This window comes from Cornus florida, unplaced genomic scaffold (genome assembly GCF_030987335.1).
Source record: "Cornus florida cultivar Cherokee Brave unplaced genomic scaffold, ASM3098733v1 CherokeeBrave_3.0.0_Hap2_Chr06, whole genome shotgun sequence".
NCBI classification, from domain to species: domain Eukaryota; kingdom Viridiplantae; phylum Streptophyta; class Magnoliopsida; order Cornales; family Cornaceae; genus Cornus; species Cornus florida.
Window position 1 is genome coordinate 82192226 of NW_026775576.1, and position 13012 is coordinate 82205237.

At 31.2% G+C, this 13012-nt stretch overlaps 1 protein-coding gene across 1 annotated transcript; it reads right to left on the reverse strand.

Annotated features, from left to right (window-relative positions):
• Positions 1–7767: 7767 nt before the first annotated feature.
• Positions 7768–9218, reverse strand: LOC132314971 (uncharacterized). The gene is made up of 4 exons (XM_059813733.1): positions 8807–9218; positions 8498–8635; positions 8141–8284; positions 7768–8010 (listed from the first exon to the last, which is right to left on the reverse strand). Exons 1-4 carry the CDS (start codon positions 9182–9184, stop codon positions 7954–7956), a joined length of 717 nt encoding a protein of 238 aa, XP_059669716.1. The 5' UTR covers positions 9185–9218; the 3' UTR covers positions 7768–7953.
• Between the last annotated feature and the right edge of the window lie 3794 nt (positions 9219–13012).

Sequence of the window (13012 nt, forward strand, 5' to 3'; positions counted from 1 at the left end):
AATACTCATTATGTTTCTCTTGTATTATAAATAAAACATGGTGGTTGTTGATGGGTTTTATTGCATTCTCAAATATTTTAAAAAAAAATATTTTTTTTTATTTTTTGGTGTTTGATTGTCGTAAAATATTTATAAAAAAATATTAAAATTTAGGGTAAAGTACAGCCACACCCCCTGAGATTTGACAAAAGGACACTCAGAGAAAACTTACCTGTTTTTTTGGACAAAGACACCTCTTGAAGGTTCAAAAATGGATAAAGACACCCTTTTACATGAGAAATTGACCAAATTACCCTTTGACCATTTAGGAAACTTTTTTAACTTTACAATTTAATAAATTGGACTAATCTACCCTCATGAACAATTTATGCATAAAAAAAATAAATAAATAAATAAAACTTTATATTGTTCACTTTTACTTTTTTTTTTTTTCTTTTCAAAGAGAAAGTTTAATTTGCAGATATATATATATATATATATTGTTTTTTTAAAAAAAAAAATTAGCTCCATGCAAAATAGAAATTTATTTATTTATTTCTATTTCTATTTCTATTTTTATTATTATTTTTTTAAGGCAAAATAGAATGGGTTGACTCGTACAATTTACATAACTCAATTTATATGCATTCACTTACGGGTTGCTCAAATAATAGGGTCAGTCGAATTATTTTGAGTAATGATGTGATTTAATGATATCTCTGGTTGGAATTATTATTATTTTTATTATTATTTTTAAAGAAAAACAAAAAACAAAACACAAAATCTATTTGCACGCACTCACTGTGTCAAACACTCGAACCATGTTTTATTTTAGTCAAGTAAAAAAAAAGTTATAGTTTTGATTTTTTTTTTTTTCCCCCTTTTTTGCTGGGGATAGAAAAAAATTGATATGTTAATTCTTTGTAACTTTTTGGATGTGGATCAAAGCATCAAAATCATAAGCATGAGGAAAAATTTATAATTTTAATCATTAGAATACATTTGAGATAAGAAGAGATGTAGTATTTTCTTTTATGTTGGGAAATTCATAATATTTGATATATAATTTAAGATGCATAAATTTATACTGGTACCAAATTTTTTATTTTTAAGGAAAAGAGATTGGTTTAATTTTTTTACATGAAAGAATTAAGCATCTTAATTTAAAAATAAAAAAAGAAAAAGAAAAGAAGTAATAACAAAATATAATTTATTTGAAATGTATGTATTGGATCAAAAAATCATTTTAGACGTCTACAATTTTAAGAAGTTGGAACATTTATAAAGTAAAAAAAAAAAAAAAAGTGAACAATATAAAGTTTAGTTTGTTTTTTTTTTAATTTTTTTTTATGTATAAATTGTTCATGAGGGTAAATTGATCCAATTTGTTAAATTGTAAAGTTAAAAAAGTCTCATAAACGGTCAAAGGGTAATTTGGTTAATTTCCCATATAAAAGGGTGTCGTTGTCCATTTTTGAACCTTCAAGGGGTATCTTTGTCCAAAAAATAGGTAAGTTTCATCTGAGTATCATTTTGTCAAACCTCAGGAGGTGTGGCTGTACTTTATCCTAAAATTTAATAAAAATAATTTATCTATCAATTTTTAGCAAATTATTTTACATACTCCGCACGATAGACTCGACTTTAACCTCGACGTAAACCTTTATCAAATACCGAAAAACTAAAAATAAAAAATATTTTACCTGAAAAAAATATATATATTTTTCAAGAAGAATATTTTACTCGAAACAAACTAAGCCTAAATATCTTATCAATATACAACATGAGAATTGTGATATTTCATGAAATGACATATTGATGCAGAGAAATATTTATGTAATGGTGACCTACAATAATAGTGTACAATTTTGGATATAAATTATGAATTCTTGTGTTTTAATGTAAAAGGGCTTGTACCAATTGTAGTGAACAAATTCTAAGCAGGGATTGGGTTCTCATAGACTATCAGCAGTCTGTAAGTGTCTCGCATCTGTCCATAACGTCGTCACAATCATCTTCCCTTATAGGCCCAACGTCCTCATTGGCCACATTTTCAACTAGTTGAGGCTCTAATATCATTTGTAACAACTCATTCTATCACATAATATGGTATTTAATATAATGTATGTCCGATCTCAAATCATCCAACTAATATGTTGACGAATTGTGCTATTTTTTTCGGACCATAGTATATTTTTCTTTCTTTTTCTTCCCCCAAAAGTTTCAGACCATGCCAATCACTCTTCACGAGAACAGTAGTATTCACTATATAAATTGGTTGAAAATATGGAAGTTTGAATTGCTATGTTATGTCATAAGTTTTATTCCTATGGGCCTCTATGCCCTAGTTCACTTCTTATTCGGGAATAATGAATTTCTAGAAAGGGGAAAATTGAAGAAGAACTACTATACAATTACCAGGGGCATCTCACCGGGAAGAGCCCAAAGGTGTAGAGGCTAGGCCCAAGAATGTCACAAAGACTCCGAAATACAAAAGAACTAGGACATAGAAGCCCAATTAAAACATATACTATAAAGCGAGGCCCAACTCCATCAAAAACGGAAAACACAGCCCAACATAGGAGACCTTAGTTCTCATTCAGGTTAACTAAGGACCATCCCCTGCACCAAACCCAACAACAACACCACCACAATAAGTCTAAGCATGTAATTTGGAGGCAAAATATCCTCTTCTACGTTTTTTTTTGCTTTTTTTCCTTTTTAAGTTCCTTTGGTATTATGGTTTCGATTTTGTCAATGCACCCACTAGACCCCATGGATTGACTCATATAATGTTGAGGTTGAGGGTATATTTGGAATTTTGAAGAGTCATGTGAATGGAGGAAATTGTAATAGTAGACTTGTTGAAGTTTTGTTCCGTACCATTCGGGAAGATGACTCCACGTTTGGTGGTTGTTGAGTCAATGCAAGAGTTATCAACATAATCATTCGCTTTGAAATTCTCTGGATGCCTGAAATTCATGTGGTGTTGGTTACTTAGCTTTTGATATTATTTATTATTTTTACCAATTCTTATTAAAACATGGATTAATTATCTGAAAATTTGGTATATATGGTTAGGCTCGATGCAGCCAAATACCTTCCAGTCCATTATTACAGCGCAACAAACTTGCAATACAATGTTACTTGTTACAACACAGAAAGTGTACAAAGAAAAGTTGAACTTGAAATAATGATATTGCACTTTAATTTAATGTGTTGTACGCGTATCTACAGAACTACAACACTAGAAAGTGTACAACAGAAAATACAGGTCGGAACGGCGAATTCTCATTGAATTATTAACATAAAGTGGACCCAAACCTGTGTGGCTGTGCTGCTCACTTGGTTGAAGTGGCGAAGATACACACATCATTATAATGGTGGAAAAGATAAAGTACCCAAGCTGTTTTTCGGAAAAGAAAAAAAAAAAATAGGTTCGGGTTTTGTCAACAGAAATGGTGTGATTTGATTTCTAGATCAATGCCTTTATAAATTGTGGCATAGATATGATGTTGTCTTGTCATGGAATTCATTCGACTAGGAAGCCAAAGAATCCAATGCCACTATCAAATTGGTTCCAACCATGACACAAGATTGTTGTCCTCATTTTCCCAAGCTTCAAGTTTTGAGCTAAAATGGTCCAACCAATATGTTGATTCTTATGCATTTTCATGGGGTCCAAAGCTCAAAATTGTGGCAATTGTTATTTCTCTCTGAGTCACAAGTGGTTGCAATATCGACCTGTCATCGCCCACAAACCTTTCAGGATTATAACTGTGTGATTTTTTATCAAATTTTAGACATGATTCTGGACCCCTTCAAGCAACAGTTAAATGATTGAAATCATGAAATAATATTGTATTTGTATTTGAATAGTGATAAGCAGGGGCGGAGCCAGGATCTTGAGGTTGGAGGTGCCAAAATTATAAACAACATTACTTAGCTAGAACTTTTGAAAAAAAATAATATTACGTAGGCAAAAATATTTTACTATTTATTATATTCATTGAAAACATATCTATCTAAAACTTTTCCCAATTTATTTAAATAAAAAAAAATTAGTTATTTAAAGAAATTTTTTATCAAACTTTCTAAACAAACACAAATAAGATTTATGCCAAAATTATAAAAAAAATTAAAAAAAAAAAATTCAATTAAATAACTCTCTTTATTTACTGAAAAGAAAAAAAAAACAGAAATTACTTTTTTAAAAAAAAAAAAAACACAAACAAAGTAATAAAATAAGAATTTAGATTCTTAAATCATCCATTTTTGTTGATATTCAAAACTTTAAATGAAATTTTTGTTCTAGATTTTGTAACAATTAATTTCTTATAAAATTCTTATAAAAGCATTCCAATAAAAATAGATAAAAAGAAAAAAAAAACAAGTGACGGAAAGAATCATGTATAAAATGGAATTTTAGGATAATAAGGTTATGAAAAAAATCGTGCTCGAGTTAGAAGGATTTTAAGATAGTCACATTATGTAAAGAACGGTGAAATTTTAAGATAGCCACATTAAATTTCTATAATAGTTAATTAAATCACTTTCTCTTAAATTATTGTTAAGTGCTAATTAAAGAAAGAAAAATCTTAAGGGGGCCAAGTATAGATTTTATACCATATATGCTATACTATTTTATTTTTACTTATACTAAAAAAAATTCCAAAAAATTAGGGGGGGCCATGGCTCCCGCCAGCCCCTTTCCCTCCGCCCCTTGTGATAAGTAGTTCGAAATTCGGTTGTATCTAATTGTTTTATGTGAGTACCTGAGTCAGAGATGACGATATCATCATGATATCATTACTTTCATTTTGTATGAAATTGGAGATTACAAATTTCAACCTCTCACTCTCTCAGCATCATTTTCCTTATTATTTGATGATCATCATACTTCAAACTCTAAACACCCTTATATATGGGGTTACAAGAGAGTACTAATTAGAATTCACGTCCCATATATGAGCAAAAACGAATCAAAAACTCATCCAACGAATCATCGGGTCGTAAGCGTTCGCAACCCAACCTCGCATCCGACTGTTGGACTCTCTATCATTACTCATTCAATTATTACCTCTCAATATTCATTTATTAGAGTAGTTATACCATTTAGAGAATACTTATTAATGAAGCAAAATTTACCCAAAAAAAAAAAAAAAAGATAGAAATGTTCATGAAAAATCAGTACTGGACTACACAGCCCTGTAAGATTGGATTATAAGCCTCAATGTGATGGTGACGCCTTCATGAATGTGAGGATTGTAGCAGTCACTTCAGATTAGTGCTTTCTTACGATTGGAAGAATGCTTGCTTGTGACACCCAATTGCCCTTTTCCCTTATCTGAACTTTTTTGAAGACATAAATGTCAAATTTAGAAATAGAGGAGCTAAGCAGAAACTCTTTCCCATTACTTTGGCATTTATTTTCATTCAGAAAAATGAGAACCCTTTCAATCTGATTTGTGCAATCACCCACAAACCACAGGTTTGACACAATGGCATTGCTTTAGTCGTTGCTTTGACACCATTTTAGCCCCTATTGTTCAAGTAGATATTGAGTGTCCTACGCATACCGGGTCATTGATACGCCAGATAAAAACACACCATATCAGTTTCTAATAAGCTTTTTTACAAAAAGGACAACTCAATTTTTCAACTGGACGTAGGTTAAACGGAAATTCGCCCTTGTTAATCTATGAAATTAATCCCGCCTATGTGTAAAAAAATGCTGACAAGAAGTTGATATAATGTTTTTTCATTAAATCCACGTACCTATGACGTCGTGTGTCTTGCACATTCAATATTTTCTCCGTTGCATTCGTAGCGCGTGAAATGCATATGCATGTCTTTAATCTCTTTTTCCTGGTAAAATTGTGTTTGATGAGAAGAAAGAATATTCTGAAGATGGCAATAGCTAAGCTAGTGACATTAATTTGTTGAAAGATAGATATAGCACTAACCCACTCAAGTTTGTCAAAGTTGAGCACTATGCATCCTCAGTTGCAAAGAACTAACCTGTCCTTGTCAATCCTTGAGAAGATCAAGCAGCTAGAGACATGTTTGGTTCCAATTCTGTGAATAAGCATGTATCTCTCTGAGGTTTTCAAGTACTCCATGGACTTTGCTTGGAGAGGAACTCAATTGTTCTCACAGCATCTTGCAAAGTCTAAAACAATTATATGAAAAAATGATTTGTTTGCTTATTTTTGTATATTTATTCACGAAAATCGGACTAATTGATGTGGTAATGTTTTTGCAGTTAAAAGATGTGGCAATGAATGACCAGAAATGGGCTTGTGGTTGCTGTTAAGTGTTAAATCAATCATTTTATCCCTGAGTTGAAGAATTGACTCAATGTGTGTCTATCCTAATTCATCAGAAATTCAAAAGATGCCAATTAAGTCAAATGATTGATTTTGATCTGAGGCTACTAGTTCATTCACATGGTCAATTTTATACTGCAATGATACTTACACTGAACTAATTGCAGTTGCAAACTTGCAATTAGGATAAAGTTAAGGAGAAATTTTTGTATGATTTCGGCCCATCGTAACTTGACACGCAAATAAATGTAGTGATTGCCGAACGAGGTAATCTAAGACCATGCAATAATTTTTCAAAGCTAAGATGTGAAACTAGTTCAGACTTTGGACTTGGGATTTCCATTCTGCATATTCCCTTTTGATCTCCAACCTGTTACATCTGTGGACTTGACCTACAAATAGTAGGCATTGGTTGGTGTCCCAAAATATGAAGGAAATAGGCATTTTTCCTCCATCAAAATCAAACCAAGTACATATTCTTTGATGTGTCTTTTGGTTCATTGGCTGTCTTTGGTTTGCCTAGCAGAAAACACCATATCAAACAATATGTTGAGAATGCAATCTCATAAAGCAAAGATATCTTTACCCCACATGTATTTTTTCCATTTTAATTTCCAAAAATTAGATTTTAAGGGTTTTTTTTTTTTTGTTAGTTAATTGCCAAAAATTCATGTACTATAAAAATTTGATTGTTACACCTAGAATGTTCATTAACTCCCTAAACTATTAAAAGTTTGCAAATAAGGCCAACAATTTTACCGTTGTTAGGTTGTCCATAAATTTGTCTCAAGAACTACTTAAATGTACAAAATTTACTTGAAATATATTAGAAATGTGAACGTTACCCAAGAAACATGGGTAATATGCAAAAATATTATAGCTCAAGGGGGTTTTCTGCAATTAATCCAAATGCCAAAGTTGGATTTTCAAAACTTTTGATGCTTTTATTTTTAACAATAACTTGACGGAAGAGGGTGTTTTGCAAAACTTTTAGTAGTTCTGGGTGGTTATTTGCTACAAAATTAGTATAGAGAGTTATTTACAAATTTTCGATAGTTCAGAGGGTTTTTTGCAATTAACCCTTTCTCCACTCTTGTTACATTTATCTAAATTTGGTTTACAGTTTACATCTTCAAAAATCAGAGTCTTGAATTGGTGGTAGTTCAAGTATAATCCTAACACTGATCTATGGCTTCAATTTTCTTTAATTTATGGTTTAGCTTTATTTTTATCGATTTGGCACCTTTAGATTTCATGAAAACACTATAGAGCCACAAAATTTTCCCAAAATGTCCAAACAAGCTTTACAATTTTGGAAATTGTTCAATTTAATTGAACTTTAATACCAAGTTAAACTTAAGATGCCTTTGATCTTGAAAGATAAAGCAATTAGCTCACCATCCATATATTTACACATTGGTGTCATTAGAAAAATACCTGCACATCCCAGTATTGCTTATCTAAGTAATAAAACTGTAACATGCAGTACAATATAATAAAAGAGTCCTGTGTTTTTTCTTATTTTCTTTTTTTATATATTTATTTTATGTGCAACTAAGCTTAGAACCAAAATAACCATTGATAAAGGAAATTTTAATTGTTCATACTACAATAGCACCAATCATATCACCCAGCAAATATATGGTTAATATATTAGACTGGCTATAGCTTCTTGGAACCAGTCCTCCCCATCATGTTTGATCTGAAAAAATACAACAAAAGTACACAGAATTGGTCACATATAGTTAAACAAGTCCAGTACTTTATGTTGTATTAAAATGTTTATAAATGGAAATGAAAATTTTGGGCTCTGCTCCATAGTAGGAAAGTACCTGGATATCATTATAGAATTCTCTCTCTACATGAGGATTAGTGTTCTTCTTTGTTGTCCCTGCTTCTTCAGCCAATCCATTGTTCCTGGCAAATCTTCCACGAATTCGAACCCTCTTGTCGGCTAGGGTCTTGCGACAGGCATACTGCATATAGATCACCAAACTAGTGATATAATGCATTTTTCTGGCTATAATTCCATCTATAATCAATGTTGAAGATGATAAAAGCTCGAACTGACAAGCAAGAGGTTATGAGTATGAGTTTCCGTGCAAAATAATGTCAAATATTCGGTTCTTCTTCAATCTTAGATATTATTTTGCACGGAAACTTTTTGAAGTGTGAGAGAGAGAGAGAACCTTGATCCTTTTGTTGAAGTTCCTTCGGTTTCTCTTCTTCAGATATTTGAGAATTCTGTCCTTTCTTTCTTCTACTGAATACCTCCCAATTTGCACAGTAGGTTCTTCAATTGCTGGTGTTGGCTTACCTTGAATTCCCTGGAAAAATGCAATGATAGAAAGAATTAATATACATCTATACACAAATATAGGGAGTAGTTTAGTATATGATTTTTCATGCAATAGACACACTATACAATAATGCATATAGAGCATATAATATATAGTGCATCTTTAATCAATTAAATAGGAGGAGGTCCAAAAGGGTACCCAATAATTATCACTAGACTTTGAATAAACTGTTCCATTGCATTCCTCCCCGAACTCACATAGATCAGATTGGTATGTGCCTTCAAAACTTCGACTTCCAACAATGTCGAATGAGCCCCTACTGAATTCTGGCAATGTGGGCACAGCCATGTCCGAAACACCAAATCGCTCCGGCAATGAAATCAGTGGCATTGAAGACATGATGTCAGATTCCGGTGGCACCATATGATCAAGTGCTCCATTTTGAATGAAGGGTACTAAGCTTTCTTCACTCCAAATTGCAGCACCCACGTTGGCGCCACCTGCCGTTGGGATCGGAAACTCGCACAATTCACTAGGGAAGATGTAATCAGAGTAGTATTGAGGAATGGAAGTCATGGAAGAAAGGAAAATTTTGCGCTTTTGTAGTGTTTTTGATTCAGTTTTTGTTTGTGTCACTATGCCTCTAATCCTGAAATTTATAGCTAGCATGTGTAGTGCTCCTTTATGCAAGTTGTCGCAGTACTGTATCACTTTTGTAGTCTTACTTAAAGACAATATTAAATCAATGTTACACGAATTTTAGCGAGTTGAAAGAGTCTTACTATAATCATCGATTATATATTTGCTAATAATTTTAGACTTCAAACATATTAGTTATGAATTAAATTGGATTAGAAGTTTTTGTTACTTTAAACCTAGTTAGTAAATTCGAAACGCGAATTAAACGTGTACATAAGAATTTTAGGAAAATATTCTCGTTTACCGATCAGAGTTGAAAAATACGATAAAATACGCGTTATTTTCATCATTCAGTATGTAATGCGTTTATTCGTTTTTTCATTTTGGTTGCTCCGTTTTATTCGTGTTTATACTTTAGGGTAATCTAATTATTCACGTTTATTTTTCTCAAACACATTTTTTGCTTGGTATAGCCATTCTCTTTCACACCATCAAAATAATATTATTTATTGTGCAATCTCGGCAAAGGCTATGTCCACTCAGTTGTTCTACTATTAATCTATTTTTTTTTTTTTTTTTTAATCTCTTATTATTGGCGATCAAATGCTTGATCTTTAATCAAATTAATGAAACACATATATATACTTCATGGAACACTATAATTTTGAAGAATCATAGATTTTTATTGATATTTGTAGATATTTATAAATTTTTTGTTTTGTTTGAGATCTTTTAAATTTTGTTAGTATCTTTATTATTATTATTATTATTTTGTAAGTTTGTAAATCACTATATTCACTAGATGTTTTACTAGAATATAAAGATATTTTCACAACTATCACACTATATACTTATGCATTTATTATAAATATATAGGCTATCAAGAATGCATTTTGGGATCATGTTGAATAAAACTCTAACTATTATGGAGGTATTTCAATAGTCAAATCACATTTATCTGGCGTAAAAGGTAGAAATATTGAAATTTATTCAAAAGTACCATAAGAGATTCAAGCAGCCGCATTTTATTTTTAATTTAGGCAACATAGTTGATTAATTGAATTAGAATTTTTTTCATTAATTTTTTTAGATAGTTTATTTCTATTATGATTATTGTGATAGTGTTAATTGTAATATATTTATTTTATTATTTGTTACCTATTATTCATTGTCCTTACAAATATATAAAATTATAAAATGTGTATAGCCGAATTTTTTGTTCTGAATTTTTAGTGTACACGTACACATCCGTATTTGTATTTTTACGTTTTCATTTTTTTTTTTTTGATGAATTTTTTAAATATATTTTAAAATATATATATCAAATTATACTCATAAATTTTCATATCTGTATTTTTCCTGTACCGTATTTTAGTAGTTGTGCTTCAAACTAGTGCTCGTGTGTCAGACATGTTGGAATGTGAATTATGTACCACAGCTTCTACATAATAAATAAAATTTCATAAAATTGCAAATTCCCAATTTTATTTTTTACAAACGTACAAAACCTAATATAGCCTTGGAGTTTGGAGGTGGTTGTTATAAATGTTACTCCTATTTTATATAAACATCTCTCTCCGTATTCATATTTTTTTCATTTTCGTTTTTTATACCGAATTTTATAATTTTGATTTTTAAACAACAATAACAAATTATATCTTGAAACCAACTCTTAAGTTTAGAGAATTTTATAATTTTGATTTTTGAACAGCAATAGCAAATTATATCTTGAAACGATCTCTTAAGTTAAGAGAATTTTATAATTTTGATTTTGAAACAACAATAAATGGAAACGGTCTTTCAAGTTAAGAAGTGAGGGTGCCGCCCATGGCACACCCATCCATAAGGTTGTCACAATCAATTCCGTAACAATTCACTCTACCATATGACATAATATTATTAACTTTGGTCCAAGCCTTTACAATTTAGTTATTAAACTTTACTCCAAAAAACTTCATACCAATTGGAGCGACTGTAATTCGTTAATGTGATAACATGTCAGTACCCCTGTAACCCGCTCACGGCACACCCGTCCATAGGATTGCCCAAAATAGTATGGATATCCAAAAAACAAAAAACAAAAAAAAAAAAGAAAAAAAAAAAAAAAGAAAAAAGAAAAGGTAATATTACTCGAATGCAATATTATACATGGTAGTCTTTTTGGAGCACCTCCCTTGGAAGGAAAAAGGCTGAAAAGCCCTAATAAAGGGCACAGAGGCCCTCATGTGATTACTATTCTGATACTGTTTTCAAAAGCTGTACACCATAAGTACCCCCCTACTGAAGATGACCTACTTAGACCAAGAATCTAACACATGGAGGCTACCAAGATTTGCATCAACAAATCAAGTACAACATATATACCTCAAATGTTGTTGTAATTCCCTTTCTACCCATCCCTTTTACTGCTGCACCACCATATTACCCTGGCTTATTGGATCAACACTTCCAAGATTTGCATCAACAATCAAAGTACAACATATAACCCTCAAATGTTGTAATTCCATTTCTACCCATCTCTTTTACTGGTGCACCACTATATTGCTCTGTATACTTGGATCAACAAACCAACCCTCACAACATGTTATTTTGTGCAACTACACTTTGTGATCAAGATGAATCTTATTTTTCACATCCAATACGATTGCATCCACATCCTCTCTTTGTGTGTGAAAAAGAAAAAGAAAAAGCACTACTTATAAATGGAACTATGATCACAATGGAATGTCGGATCAAAATCATTTCCTGCTAAACAGTAATCATGTCACCTATTCTCTGAGATGTACGTTATAAAACTGTTGTGATATGAATTTCAACATCACAACATTTTGTAAGGTACTTCACTAATTGAATAGGACATGATACTGTTTAGCCACAGCTAATTAAAAACATTCCAAAAATCATCTGTAAATAGAGTACTCAAACAACATACTAATCAATTGGTTAGAAGGATATTAAGAGCACTTTAAGGGATTATTCAGACTAAATTTGCCTCAAAAAGCACAAAATTAAGGTAAAAGCGATTTGGAAGCCTTTCAACCTTAGCTCTTGGTATCAGGTGCCTCTCTGGTTTCCTCTTCCTATCCATCAACTATCCCATCCAGCATGCCCTTACCCTAGTCACCCACTTGCCTAAAATTTGATACCAAGAGCTAAGGTTCAATACTACTTTTTCACCTTCTAAAAGTAAAATGTCTACTTTGGAAATCTCAAGGACTCAATGGTATGGACGTGAAAAAAACGATTATTTGAAAATGAGGAAAATAAATACTCAATTTAAAATGAGTAAACAAAATTTCATACTCGACGTCACAAACACATACAGAATTCTGTGAAAAGCAGTATGTATATTTTAGAAAAAGATTTTTCTTATCTTTCGAGATCTACCTTAAAATAAGTGTCACATAGAATTCAAATTTCGAAGCATTTGTGGGACTTTCTTAAAAAAAAAAAAAAAAAAAAAAAAAAAAAAACAAAAAAAACAACTTGTAAATAATTAATTATAATTCCATTTCATGGGGGAGATTTTCTATAAAAAAAAATAAAAAATAAAGAAAGGACAAATAAATCATTTAGGATCGAGTATAATCTTATATTAGCTAACAGAATTGCGTTCTTTTTACTCTCTTTTTATCTCCTCAGCAAGTGGTTTCAATGTTCCAACAAGGTCGTGTTGGTGCATGTTGCCTGGAAGTGAATCTAAGCTGATATTTTTTTTTTTTTTTGGGCATAAGATCACTATAGATTTATATAAATCTAACTTTT